The sequence below is a fragment of the Adiantum capillus-veneris genome, chromosome 13 (genome assembly GCF_014529385.1).
Source record: "Adiantum capillus-veneris isolate H3 chromosome 13, ASM1452938v2, whole genome shotgun sequence".
Taxonomy (NCBI): Eukaryota; Viridiplantae; Streptophyta; class Polypodiopsida; order Polypodiales; family Pteridaceae; genus Adiantum; species Adiantum capillus-veneris.
The window spans coordinates 45,952,574-45,964,899 of NC_140943.1; the positions used below are offsets into that span (position 1 = coordinate 45,952,574).

At 44.0% G+C, this 12,326-nt stretch overlaps 1 protein-coding gene across 1 annotated transcript in view; it reads left to right on the forward strand.

The window, feature by feature from the left end:
- Positions 1-12,326, forward strand: part of LOC147443913 (Noc2p family) — a 78,255-nt gene that overhangs the window by 22,680 nt on the left and 43,249 nt on the right. Inside the window, exons 6-8 of the mRNA XM_086526711.1 lie at positions 10,304-10,375; positions 10,467-10,979; positions 11,053-11,355. Of these exons, the coding sequence (XP_086382837.1) occupies positions 10,304-10,375; positions 10,467-10,979; positions 11,053-11,355 (888 nt within the window). The remainder of the gene's footprint in view (positions 1-10,303; positions 10,376-10,466; positions 10,980-11,052; positions 11,356-12,326) is intronic.

Genomic DNA, 12,326 nt, shown 5'->3' on the forward strand with positions numbered 1-12,326 from the left:
GTTAACTTCAAAAAGGGCGGTAGACTTTACTTCAAACCTTGATTTAGCTTTCACCCATTATTAGTCGTCTGCTATAATGACACAAGAGAGGGGAATGGGATACATATGCTAGATGCAATACAGATGCTAGAATGCATCTGTATGCGAGTCAGACACCAGATTGGCCCCTAAATAGGCGCCCCTTTCGGTATTTCTTTATTCTTTAAAAGAGGGAATAAAAGCTGTGGTTCCCTACAAGCCGCCCCGCACAATCTGCGTTGAATTTCTTCTGTTTTGGCCCGATTTCGGAAGCATAATTGTACTAGGACCCTTCACAGTCAGTATCCCCACGCATTAGATGACTTTCCCGATGCATACGGACACTTTGCAAAACCTGGCGAGAATTTGCAGCACGTTGAATTCTCTGTTTTCTGCCCTGAAAATGTGCCAGATCACTTGTACAACAATCCCCTTGCGTCCCCGAACTTCCTGGGGGTATTAGGGTCCGTTTAGGGCCAAAACCCTACACTTGCTAAAATATACAGCAGGCTGTAATTCCCTGTTTTGGGCTCCGTTTCGCGTGCCGGTCGCATCTGTAGCAAGACCTCGAGCTCTCGCACCTGTAGGGCTACTTGCCCTTTGAATCGGACAAGATTTCGGACGTGAAACTTCTCCGAATTCACCTATACCTGCGGGGGATTAGCCGCTAGCTAATCCAGTACGTGTGCAAGAGGCTCTTGCCTCGGCAATCGCGCATGAACCCACACAACTGTACATTGGTCAATCTGATGGGCATAACCATAAAGAATAGGGGAGAGAGAGAGCAGTGAGAGGTGTGCAGGTCATGACATCCTGCACCTCACTGTACATAGAGGGTAAGCCAACACTCCATTGAAGCTCTCCCACCTGTGTGACAGCACTAAAAAACGAGCTCACAGCTGAAAATCACGTTTTTGCCTTCTCTTTAAGTAGTAAACTGGCCTGAGAGTGCCAAGTGTCACTCATTTGTGCATTTTCTCGCTTTAGACCCTCGGGTCTAAAAATATCTCACCTGTAGCCTCTATTGACTTGGCCACAGAGTAACAAAATGATCCCCATGTCAAACTGCATGTAATGACGCGAAGACATTTTGCCGTCCAAAAATAGCAGTCCCTAAAATTTAGGAGTTTTTGCCATTACATTCTTCTAGGTCATCTGACGCTCTTTGTACACTGCAGCCACGCCCAGTACTGAAATGTAGCCTATGTAGCAAAGGATTCCGCTTTGGCTGGCCAATGACCCCACTTTGGCTAACCATAGTCCTTGTCCAACCTTAGTGCTCTTTAGCCCTCAGGCCTGGACTCTCTCTGAACAGTTCCACACTGGCTATGCAATGCAGGGCAGTTAGATTTCCAGAGGGGTGTTTCCAAAAGGTAAAACAAATGAAATTTCCCAAAGAAAGAGAAAATAAACAAAAATGGAATTGCCATTGGCTGGTGACACGGGGCATAGAGGGATTCAATCTACCCTAAAAGGGATTGAAACATATTTCTATTGGTCTACCATGAAAGCAAACATACAAGAGTATGTTTCTAAATGTGTAGTATGCCAAAAGACGAAGTTTGATAGAGGGAAGCAATCTCGATTGCTTCAACCTTTGCTAATCCCTAATTCACCGTGGGAGAGCATGTCTATGGATTTTATCTTTGGATTGCCTAAGTTTATCCATGGGAATACGGGAATATGGACGATAGTAGACATGTTCAGTAAACAAGCTCATTTTATACCTGTCAAAAAGACTATCAAAGCCCATCAAATGGCAACCCTCTTCAGTTCACAAATCTTCAAGTACCATGGCTCGCCAATGTCCATAGTGTCGGATAGAGGTCCTAGAATGACTAGTAATTTCTGGAAGGGTCTCTTTGAGAATTTAGGGACAAGGCTAAATTTCTCTTCGGCCTATCATCCACAAATGGATGGCCAAAGTGAATAGCTAACCTAACAATTCTTGAGATATTAAAAGCCTATGTAACGGAAGTAGATTAAAGGTCCCAATGGGAGAAGTACTTATCCTTAGTGGAGTATGCCTACAATAACACTGTACATACTTCCACGGGAAAAGCACCTTTTGAGGTAATTGAGGGAAGATAAAAAAGTCCCCTGCTACTTAAGGTACACGGGAAGATCTTCGCTACAGATGAGTATAGCCGAGACCTACAAGAATTTTTCCAAAAGATTAAAGATGCTATCTCTATCTCACAGCAAAGGCAAAAGGCTGCTGCTGACAAGCACAGAAGAGCCCAAGCCTTTAAAGAAAATGATTGGGTCTTACTCAAATTTCCCAAGGCTCGATTAAGGCACACGACTGGCAAGAATCCTACGGGACACCAAAAGTACTATGCTAAGTTAGCAAAAAGATACTATGGTCCCTTCCAGATTCTTAGGCAAATCAATGAGATGGCCTATCAACTCAAGTTGCCTAGCCATTGGCTCATACAGAATGCTTTCCATGTGAGCCTTCTAAAGCCTTACAAAGAAGAGCCACCACAAGAACCAACTATTGAAGACCCACCGGAGATCGAGGACCAAGAAGAGGTGTTGCAGCCAGAGTCCATTCTCCAACATGAAGACAAGGTACTAAGAGGCGGTAAGACTATCCGACGATACCTTATTAAGTTTAAGAATTATCCTTTTGAAGATGCTAGATGGATGCAAGGCATACAACTAAAGGATAACCTAAACCTTGCCAATGCTTACAATGCTTCCCTAGAGTAAGCAAATGTACAAATGTTTAAAATGAACAAAGTTTTTGTCTTATAAGACTCTCTTTTTCTTTGTTGTGCACAAATGTGAAGTAGTATGCATGCTTAGATCAAGTTTGCGGAGACGACGTCTCCCAAACACCAATTAGAGCTTGTCACTCTACTATGGAAGATTAATAGGACTAATGTGCAGACATGCTTGCGGCAGCTTAGGCTGTAAAGCGCCAAATGGACTAGTCATCCATTCTCGAACGATGTCGTAGGGTAACATAGGGATCCTCTACCCGCTAGAAAAAAGACTAATGAATATGCTTTATCCTCTCTACACCATAGTCGAGGACGACTATAATTTCAAGAGAGAGGTAATGTCATAATAACTAATATCTAATTTTGTGAAATGATTTTCTCATGTTAAACTGATCATTTAATATGGGGAAGTAGTGCCAGGGAAGAAAAAGCTAGAATATTGGTTAAGCTGGCAGACCGGCCACAGTAGGGATCCAAAGGAGGGAAACTAGGGATCCAAAGGGGGGGCCATCTGCAAAAGAGCAAGGTGCAACAATGGGCTTAAAAGACCCTAAGGTTCAGCCCATTAAGACTTCCAAAATGCTAAGGTTCCAAAATTCAAAGGTTGTGTCCAAAGGTCATCACTAGGGAAATTGGATGCTTTGTGTGTGTACCAAAAAAGTCTTCATGCATCCCTACATAAGAGGGGGCGAGCCCTAGAAGTAGGAGATGAGAGAGAAAAACACACACACACACACACACACACACTCACAAGCTCCTTTACACAGGAAAAGAGGGATACATGTCAGCTCCCTGGCCTAGATGCCCACAAGGTGTACTCAAATCCTATTGGATGGCCATGGAGGTGGACCAATGAGAATTAGGCTAGAGTAAATCTAGTTTAATCAATTTAAAAACACTTAATAAAAGTCTCTAAAAGACTATTGGACAGTCTCCCAAGGGGTCCAATGAGCATTCAATAGCCCAATGGCTTGCCCGATTCCTAATGGCCAGGAGACAAAGGGGTCCAATGAGAGCTTAGTAGTTAATTAATTACCTAAAGCTCTCACAAAAGGGGAAAGGGGGACACATTTCAGAAGGCTATCACTAATGCTGCTTAAATTTCATTGGCTAAGCCTGGCATGGACCAATGGGTTGTCAGAATGAGCAAATAGCAAGAGGGGTCGACCAAGAGAGAGAGGGGGCTGATTTTTCAAAGGCATTATTGCATACACACTCACACTAGTCCATGTGTGAAGCAAGAAGACTCTCTCTCTCCTTCTCAAGCTTTAATGTAAAGCTTATCACCTACTTCAAGCTTGTGAGAAGGGAGGCCCACACCAACAACTCTTGGCTTTGTGATGCAAATCCAACCAAGAGACAAGCTTCAATGCATGCTCATCTCCTCTACCATGCTAATTACTAAGCTAAGCTATGCTAATATGAGTGATTATGTGAGGAGATTTACATCTTTCTCGTAAGACTACTCCTCCTTCCTCTCAATCTACTCTCATACACCGCTAGCTCTCACCATCTTCGAAGGTGTGTGAGGTCTTGGGCCTGAGACCGTGAGGGAATTGATGTTGTGTTTGATAAGTGTTTTGCTTAGTGCTTGAAGCTTCCATCTTCATTGCACTAGCTAGTATTGGAGGAACACAAAGAATTGTATTGTAAAATGTCTCTCTTGATGGGAAACCATAATACAAAGCCTTTTGGAGGGGGGACCGGCACCATGTAAATCCGGTCCTCAACTGTTAATAGTTTAATTTCTCTCTCTTTTGAAGTATTGTTCATGCTATCTAACTAGGTGTTATACTTTTTGTTGCTCTCTCCACCCAAGCACTCTTGTTATTCTCATTAGGAATCTATTCTAATGAAATGCTCACTATGTTCATGCTATTTTCCGCTACACACAGTTACTAGGCCATTAAATGTTACACATAGCTTCACGCCCAGGGGCTCCAACACGCAATGGGAAAGTTCCCCTGTGAATTGGACGAGTTTTCACACGAGAAAAATCTCCAAATTTGCAATCTTTTGCGATGGAACTGTGCATACCTGTGGGGGATTAGCAATTAGCTAATCCGGTTCGTGTTCAGAAGGCTCTTGCCTTGGCAAACGGGCATAAACCCCTAGAACTGTACATATTCATCTGAGTAGCCCAACTAGTTGGGCATTACTGTATATGCCAAAGGGGAGAGAGAGATGCACGAGAGCAAGTGTCACAAACTGGTGACGTGGCTATCCATGTGTACACACAAACATTGGCATGGACAATCCCGGGGAATACAGTCTGGCCGAAATACGGACATGGTAGTGACGTGGCACCGAGTTGAGCCTTGAGAGAGTGAGTCTTGAGAGAGAGAGATCTTGAGAGTGTGAGAGGGAGAGAGCTTGAGCCTTGAGGATTAGCTTGTGGAGAGAAAGGGGGAGGGGGGTGCATTTTATGAGTCCTTGAGGCCTTGCACACTTCAAACAGAAGCCCAAACATTTACTTCAATTTTTTCAATTTTTGCCAAATTTGTTTGTAGCCGTTGGCCGTTCCAGGGGCATTCCGGAACGTTCCGGAACGGCCGTTCCGGTTTGCACTGGCCACCCGAAACGTCAGACGTTCCGGGACGTTTCGGAACGTTCGGGAAGGGAACTGCCCCCCGGAACGCCGGAATGGAGGCTAGGGGGCGTTCCCCGGTAACTCTGCCTCCCATTGATGAGTCTCTCATTAATGTTATGGTCATGTTGAAGGGTCAGCGTTTTGTTATATTGTTTGGCCCAGGCAGTATGCATGATTTGATTAGTGACTCTCTTGTCAAAAGAGCCCGCTTGGAGGTTAGCAAGACATCTCCTTTCGAGGTGTTAGGATTCTCTCTCGGTATGGACTCTCATCACGCAAGAGTGCCTTGATGTTTTGTTCACTGTTCAACAAGCGTCCTTCCACAGAAAATTTATAGTCTCTCCTCTTTCAGGATGTGATATGCTTTTAGGCATTCGATGGTTTCGTGAGCATAACCCTCTCATTGGTTGGGCGGAAAATACATTAACTTTCAATGCCAAAAGTGACTCTCCCATTGTCATTCGTGGAGAGCAAGTTGTTCATTCTTCATCTCTCATTTCTAATGTGCAGGCGAAGATTGAAAAGACTTCGGAGAAGGAGACTCTCTCAGCCTCTTCTTTTCCAAAGCACGACACATATGATTTGCATGATAATGATAAGCATGATGATTTGCACGATATAGATGTGATTACTCACAAGCATGATGATTTGCAGGATAAAGATGTGATTGTTCACAAGGATGATGGTTTAGTTGATACTTTGTAGAACGGATCTTGGCTCTCAAGTTGAGGTCCCAAGAACCTCCACAAGAAGTATTCTGTGTTTGAATGATTAGTCAGCACGCATTGGTCGAGCGTTTCATTCGTGATGCTTTCCTGCATTTTAGTTACCGTCCTTATGTGATCCCTTTTCATAGGCATGACATATCGTACGATGAACACGATTCACTCATGAATGAGCATGGATGTATGCGGGTTACTCATGAAAAGATGAAATGTTTGCACCTAAGGAATTCACATTCCATGTCTCTTCCTTGGCATGACACAATATCCGACAGAGCCAAGAAGGATCGAGCATCAAGCGTCGGCATTTCCATTGTGATTTGCTAGAGTTGATTGATTTAGATTTGAAAGTCAAGATTCGACCCCATTGTTTGCGTGTGTTTGATGAACGGTTTGACACTCTGTCTCTATGTTCATCTCCATTGCATGCACAGTCTTTTCGAAAGACTAGAATTTTTCTAGTCACTTTACATGGAATGGGTATGTTCATGTTTTTGTGTTGAAAGTGGTTTCAGGAATTTTCATCCTCGGAGATCCTTAAAGAAGGTAGCGGCATGACTATAGACAAAGTTGAAGCATTGAAGGAGCCACAGATGACTTTGTGTCGCTTTCGGCGCGGCCCAAAGAAGCAAGCGTTGCAAACCTTTATGAAGTTCAAGTATCCCATGACCCATGCATTAGAGTGGGCAGGCGAAGAGTCCTTTTTAGGATTCCAGATGCTGTCCCTTGGCCATTGACATTCTGAGTCACTGGTGCCATATGTGTCTGTTGGTCTGAAAAACCAGCCATGCTAAAATTTCCCTGTGGCACCCCAAACTGGCCCTGATTGCACTTAAACTCTTACTGTATGCCAATAATACCATACATGGGGTTTGGCATCATGCCTTGCATACACCCAAAGACTGTTCCGGCATATATTGCTGGTTTCTAGGCGCATAACCAGCCATGCTCTGAAACACTGATCGACCTCGAAATACCCAGGATGTACTGTGGGTGGTGGAAAAACTTGTTGGATAGCTTGGAAACTGTTCCCTGTCCATTTAATGTAACATTTGGACTTTGAAAGGTGGCTAGCTGAACTGGTTAAGCCTGTGCGTCCTAACCTTTCTTGGACATAAGGAATTTGTCTTGGAGTCCCAACCGACTCTTTGCAACATGCGAGTGCTCCCTGCCTTGTTGAGACGCACAAGGGACCTGGGCTTGAGCCTCAACGGGCTCTCCTGCATGTGAAAGTTGCCTTGTGTGCTGTGCCATTGGTGGCGCTTGCAGAAATTCCATAAACCTAGGATTCCGCACCAACCGAGAAAACTCATTCACAGTAGCAACCAACTGTGTCCAAAATGTATCCTCTTCTAGCTGCCCAATCATAAATCCTTGACCTTGTGGAGCATTCAAAGCAACAAAAGGTACAGACAGGGGTGGCCGTGAACTTTCGCCACGTTCGAACACTGGAGGAGAAATAGCCTTTCTATCCTGTAAAGAGGAACCCTCTTCCCCGGTGTCATTCGTTCTATCAACCATAGTGCAATTCGAAGTTGCTGCTCTTTGTCTTCGCCGCAAACCAACCAAGGCTCACTCTTTAAGGAAAAGTGATTTTGTCCGGAAACAAAACCATGAAACCGGCCCGTAGGGCGGTAGACTTTAGCTTTCACTTGATTCTTTACTTGATAAACTTTAGTCGACTTTACGACGTAGAGAAACTTCACGAATAAACCGGTGACTGGAATTAACACTCCAAACAAAGCATGGCCTGGGAGCTAGAGTGCTTCCAAGCAGACAACGACACCCTGTAGGCCCCAAAGATTGGCGCCCCTTTTGGTATTTCTTTATTCTTATAAAACTTGGGAGAAAATTGCAAGTTCCTACGAGCTATCCCGCTCTTACCGGGCTGAAGATGACCTACTCTAGCCCGATTTTGGCAACTTAACCGCAGTAGGAGGCTTCACAGGCAAAATCCCCATACAAAAGGTGACTTTCCCGGTGCATATGAGCACTTTCCCAAGCCTGGGGAGAATCTGCAGCATGCTGATTGCTCTGTTTCTGCCCCGAAACTGCACCAGATCACCTGTAGAGTGATCCCCTCCCTTCCTCGAAGCTCCTGGGGGTATTAGGGATCAATTAGGGTCAAAACCTTAAACCTACAAAAATACACAGCAGGCTATAATTTACTGTTTCGGGCTCTGTTTCGCGTGCCTGTCGCATCCGTAGCAAGCCCTCGTACTCCCATACTTGTAGAGCTACTTGCCTTTTGAATCGGACGAGATCTCTCCGAGTTCACCTGCACCTGCGGGGGATTAGCAATTAGCTATTCTAGTACCTGGACAAGAGGCTCTTGCCTCGGCATATGAGCATGAACCCACACAACTGTACATATAGATGGAAAGTCCTTGAGCTGGGCATTATGATTCTGTATTCAAAGGGGGGGAGAGGTGCACGAGAGCAGATTCATCATGCTACATAGAACAGGGAAGAAGGCAAGCTTTTCATCAAAATTGAGATCACCTGCACCCACTATTGACACACACTGTGGTCTCACAATGAAGCTCCAGCAGCCCAAATCGACCCCCTTCTCTCAAATTGGGCACCCCCAACTGAAATATCTTGCAGATGGGCTTGGCAAGTGTCCAGTTTGCCTCTTTTGAGTTAATTTTCTAGTACCCACCAACTTTAAAGAACCCGAGGGGCCTAAACCCCTGAAAATAAAGCAAAAGATCACACACACACCCCAACTTGCGTAGAGACCATGATGTTGCAGCTATATGGACCTTCCGCCAATTGCGTTGACGGTTGCTGACGTGGCAACGCTGTACGGATAGCCCTGTGGGTGCTAGCTTTTAAGACAGATGCTTTTAGACACGATGCTTTTCATTTGGATAACCAAGAACCTTTAAATATGTACTAAGGGCTCACTCTATGGGATTCTACCAGCGGGAGATGCAGAGCAGAGCCACAAGTGTTGTACCTCGTTGAAGCAATATAGAGAAATATCGAAAGGGGTGCCACAGTTTGGGGCTAGTGCACTTTGGGGGTGGTACTACGCCACTCCGTGTCTCATGTGAAGTCTCTTCCTTTTTGTTCAGTTGTTTGAAGTGCTAAACGTCTATCTCAGTCTGTTCTTTTTAGTTGGCACGTGGTGTCCGTCGCGTTACACAAACACATCCTAGGCGTCCCTAGATGCAATCTCATGCATAGATGCAATGCAAACATAGACTCCTTTACAAGAAAGCATGTGCTTTCCGAGAAAGCACTCAAGAAGCAACTTGCTTTTCAGAAAGCATATGCATTTCTTCAAAGCTTCTTAGAACCCATCTTCATTCATGTGCTTGCATCTTACGCGTAACTCTTACTCAGTTCCTCAGACCATGGAATATTCCTCAGACCATGGAATATTCCCTTACTGGGTGCAACTGGTGCTTTCGTCACCCATCCAGTGATGCATTAGGAATATATCCATTACCCGGTCTCTCCCACAGAAGAACTCCGCGATGCTTTATGTCACCCATCATATTACACATCAAAGATGTCTGTTCGTGATGGCTTTGTCAATGTTGTAGACCTACAGTTCCTAACTTGAGAGTTGGTGCACAATCTAGATAGTCCTAATTTCATTAAATAGAAATTACTTAGAAAAATAAGAAAATAGCCAATTTAGCAATAGGCACATATATTATTATGTTGATGATGTGGCAGCTTCATGAGCCTAGCCCTAATCACTTATCAGTAGATAAGTGACCCTTGCCAATTTAGCAGTAGGCACATTTATTAGCTTTTATGTCACCTATTATTATGTTGATGATGTGGCAGCTTCATGAGCCTAGCCGTAATCACTTATCAGTAGATAAGTGACCCTTGCCCCCTCATCCTTATCATCTAGTTGTACGAGCACAATCTTGAGTGAATGAGTTTTTGCGCTCTCTCTCTCTCTCTCTCTCTCTCTCTCTCTCTCTCTCTCTCTCTCTCTCTCTCTCTCCCCCCCCCCCGGCCCGCCCCTCAACCTCGCCTCCTCTCGTCATTCCTTCAGCCACCTGGATGTCCCATAAGCCTTGCTTTTCTGCAAGGTTCTTAGGCCATTTGACTAAAGAAGGCGAAGGATTGTTGAATTTCATCCCATTGATAATGAGAGTTGCATAATCTTAATGTTTAATTCGATTAAAATTTATTATGACACTTTTTTAGTATCTTGAACATGTTAATTTCTAGAACCTGCACTTTTGACTAAATGGCTTACGTGGTTTCTGCGGCAGGACCCAGAATTCTTCAAATTTTTAGAAGAGCATGACAAAGAATTACTTGAGTTTAGTGATGAAGAGGAGAAGGTATGTTCCTAATGCCTTCTTTTACTTGTTAAATAAAATTTTCTTTCTTTCTCTCTCTTTGGTAGGTTGGGTTACTGGATTTTTGTTTCAGGGTGCTGATGACACTAAGGAAGCACTGCCAAAAGATAGCAGCAAAGATCTGTCTCAAGTTGATGAATCCAGCTCCCGCCTTACTACTACTTTAGTCGACGCATGGTGCAGGGTTATTAAGGAGGAACATCACATGGGGACTGTTTTCAACCTTCTGAGGGCGTATCGAACTGCTTGCCATTATGGTGATGGAGAGGAGGAAGCATTTGCAAATAAGTATAGTATTGCCAGCAGTCATGTCTTCAATAAGGTTATGTTTTTCACTTTGTCGGAGATGGACCATGTGTTCAGAAAAATTCTTGGAATCGATGCAAAGGATGGGTTTGTTTTTGAGCCAGAGAAGATTTCCCGGTGGAAGAAAGTGGAACCCCTTGTCAAATCATATTTTGGTAACACACTACACATTTTGACTCAGATGACTGACAATCAAATGATTTCCTTTACACTAAAAAGGCTAAAGGCATCGACTTGTTTTCTTGGAGCATTACCCAGATTTGCCCGCAAGTATTTGAAGGTTGGTGCAATCTCTAAAGTAACTGGCAATTATGCTTTGACAGCTAACCTTACATGAATTGTGATTTTCAAAGGTTGCACTTCACTTCTGGGGAAGAGGAGAAGGCTCCGTTTCCTTGGTCTCCTTCTTGTTTGTTAGAGAAATGGCACTGCTTTTGGGGACAGACCAATTGGATGCATGCTTAAAAGGCATTTACAAAGAGTACGCAGCAAATTCCAAGTTTGTCACGGCATCTGCCTTTCCTCGTATTCGCTTTATGGTCAACTGTGTGGTGGAACTATATGGGGTCGACCTAGCTGCTGCATATCAGCAGGCATTTGTATTCATCAGACAATTGGCTATTATTTTAAGGAATGCGCTGACAATGAAAACAAAGGTATGTGGAGAGCCCTTCTTTTGGTGAGAGGTGAACACTGCATTATAAAAGTTTTTTTGGATTTCAATACTATCTTAGTTTCACATTATTTAGTATATTCTCGAAGCAAGCCTGAGACCAAAATCCAGAAAAGGCTTGCGCATTCTTGCTGATGGTGTATAAGTGTATGGTGGTGGCTCTTGAAAATGTATACCTTAGGTATTTGCTTGTGTTCTCTAATGGAACATGACTGAGGCGCTTAAGCGGATTAGGTTAAATGTATCGAGACTTGATTGATTCAAACCCTGTCTTTGCTTGAGGAGGATCTTTATAATACCCATGCGTTCTTCTGGATTTGTGAGATGGTTACTGAATAAAAATTCATGCCTGCCACAAGATTACAACTGTGTTTTACTCATGGCTGCAAAACTGCATGCAACTGTCAGAGTGCACAATTGAAGAGGAGGAGAAGAAGAAAAGGAAGAAGATCGCAATGAAACAATCCCAAGAGATCTTTAAGATCTATTTGATGAGTCTTGAACTCAAATCTATTATGAATATATGATGAGAGAGAGAGAGAGAGAGAGAGAGAGACGATGCTTTGCTGCCCGCCCTTCCCTTCCCTTTAGTCACTTGGCTTTTTCAACCTTGTTCGAGTGACTTTTGCTCCATAGGTTGCATCGATGCACTCTTCAGCGCAGTGTAGAGGAAACCGCTTGGAGGGGCTCCCTAGTCCTGCTTCATCCGGGGACCTGCAGTGAACCCTACAAGTATAGGACCCTACATCGAGTCACTTTTTCTGGTCTTCATGGAGGTGCAACAGTTGCTCAAGCCAATCTAGGCTGACGGATTGGTTTGCTTCCTTTTGGCCTTCCTATTTTTGTGTTGTTTGTTTCTGGTTTTTCACTTGCTTTTCCTTAACTTTGCTCTATGTGTGGGTGTGTGTGTCGTGTGTGTGCAGAGTTTAGTTTCTGCAAGCTTTGTTTTCTCCA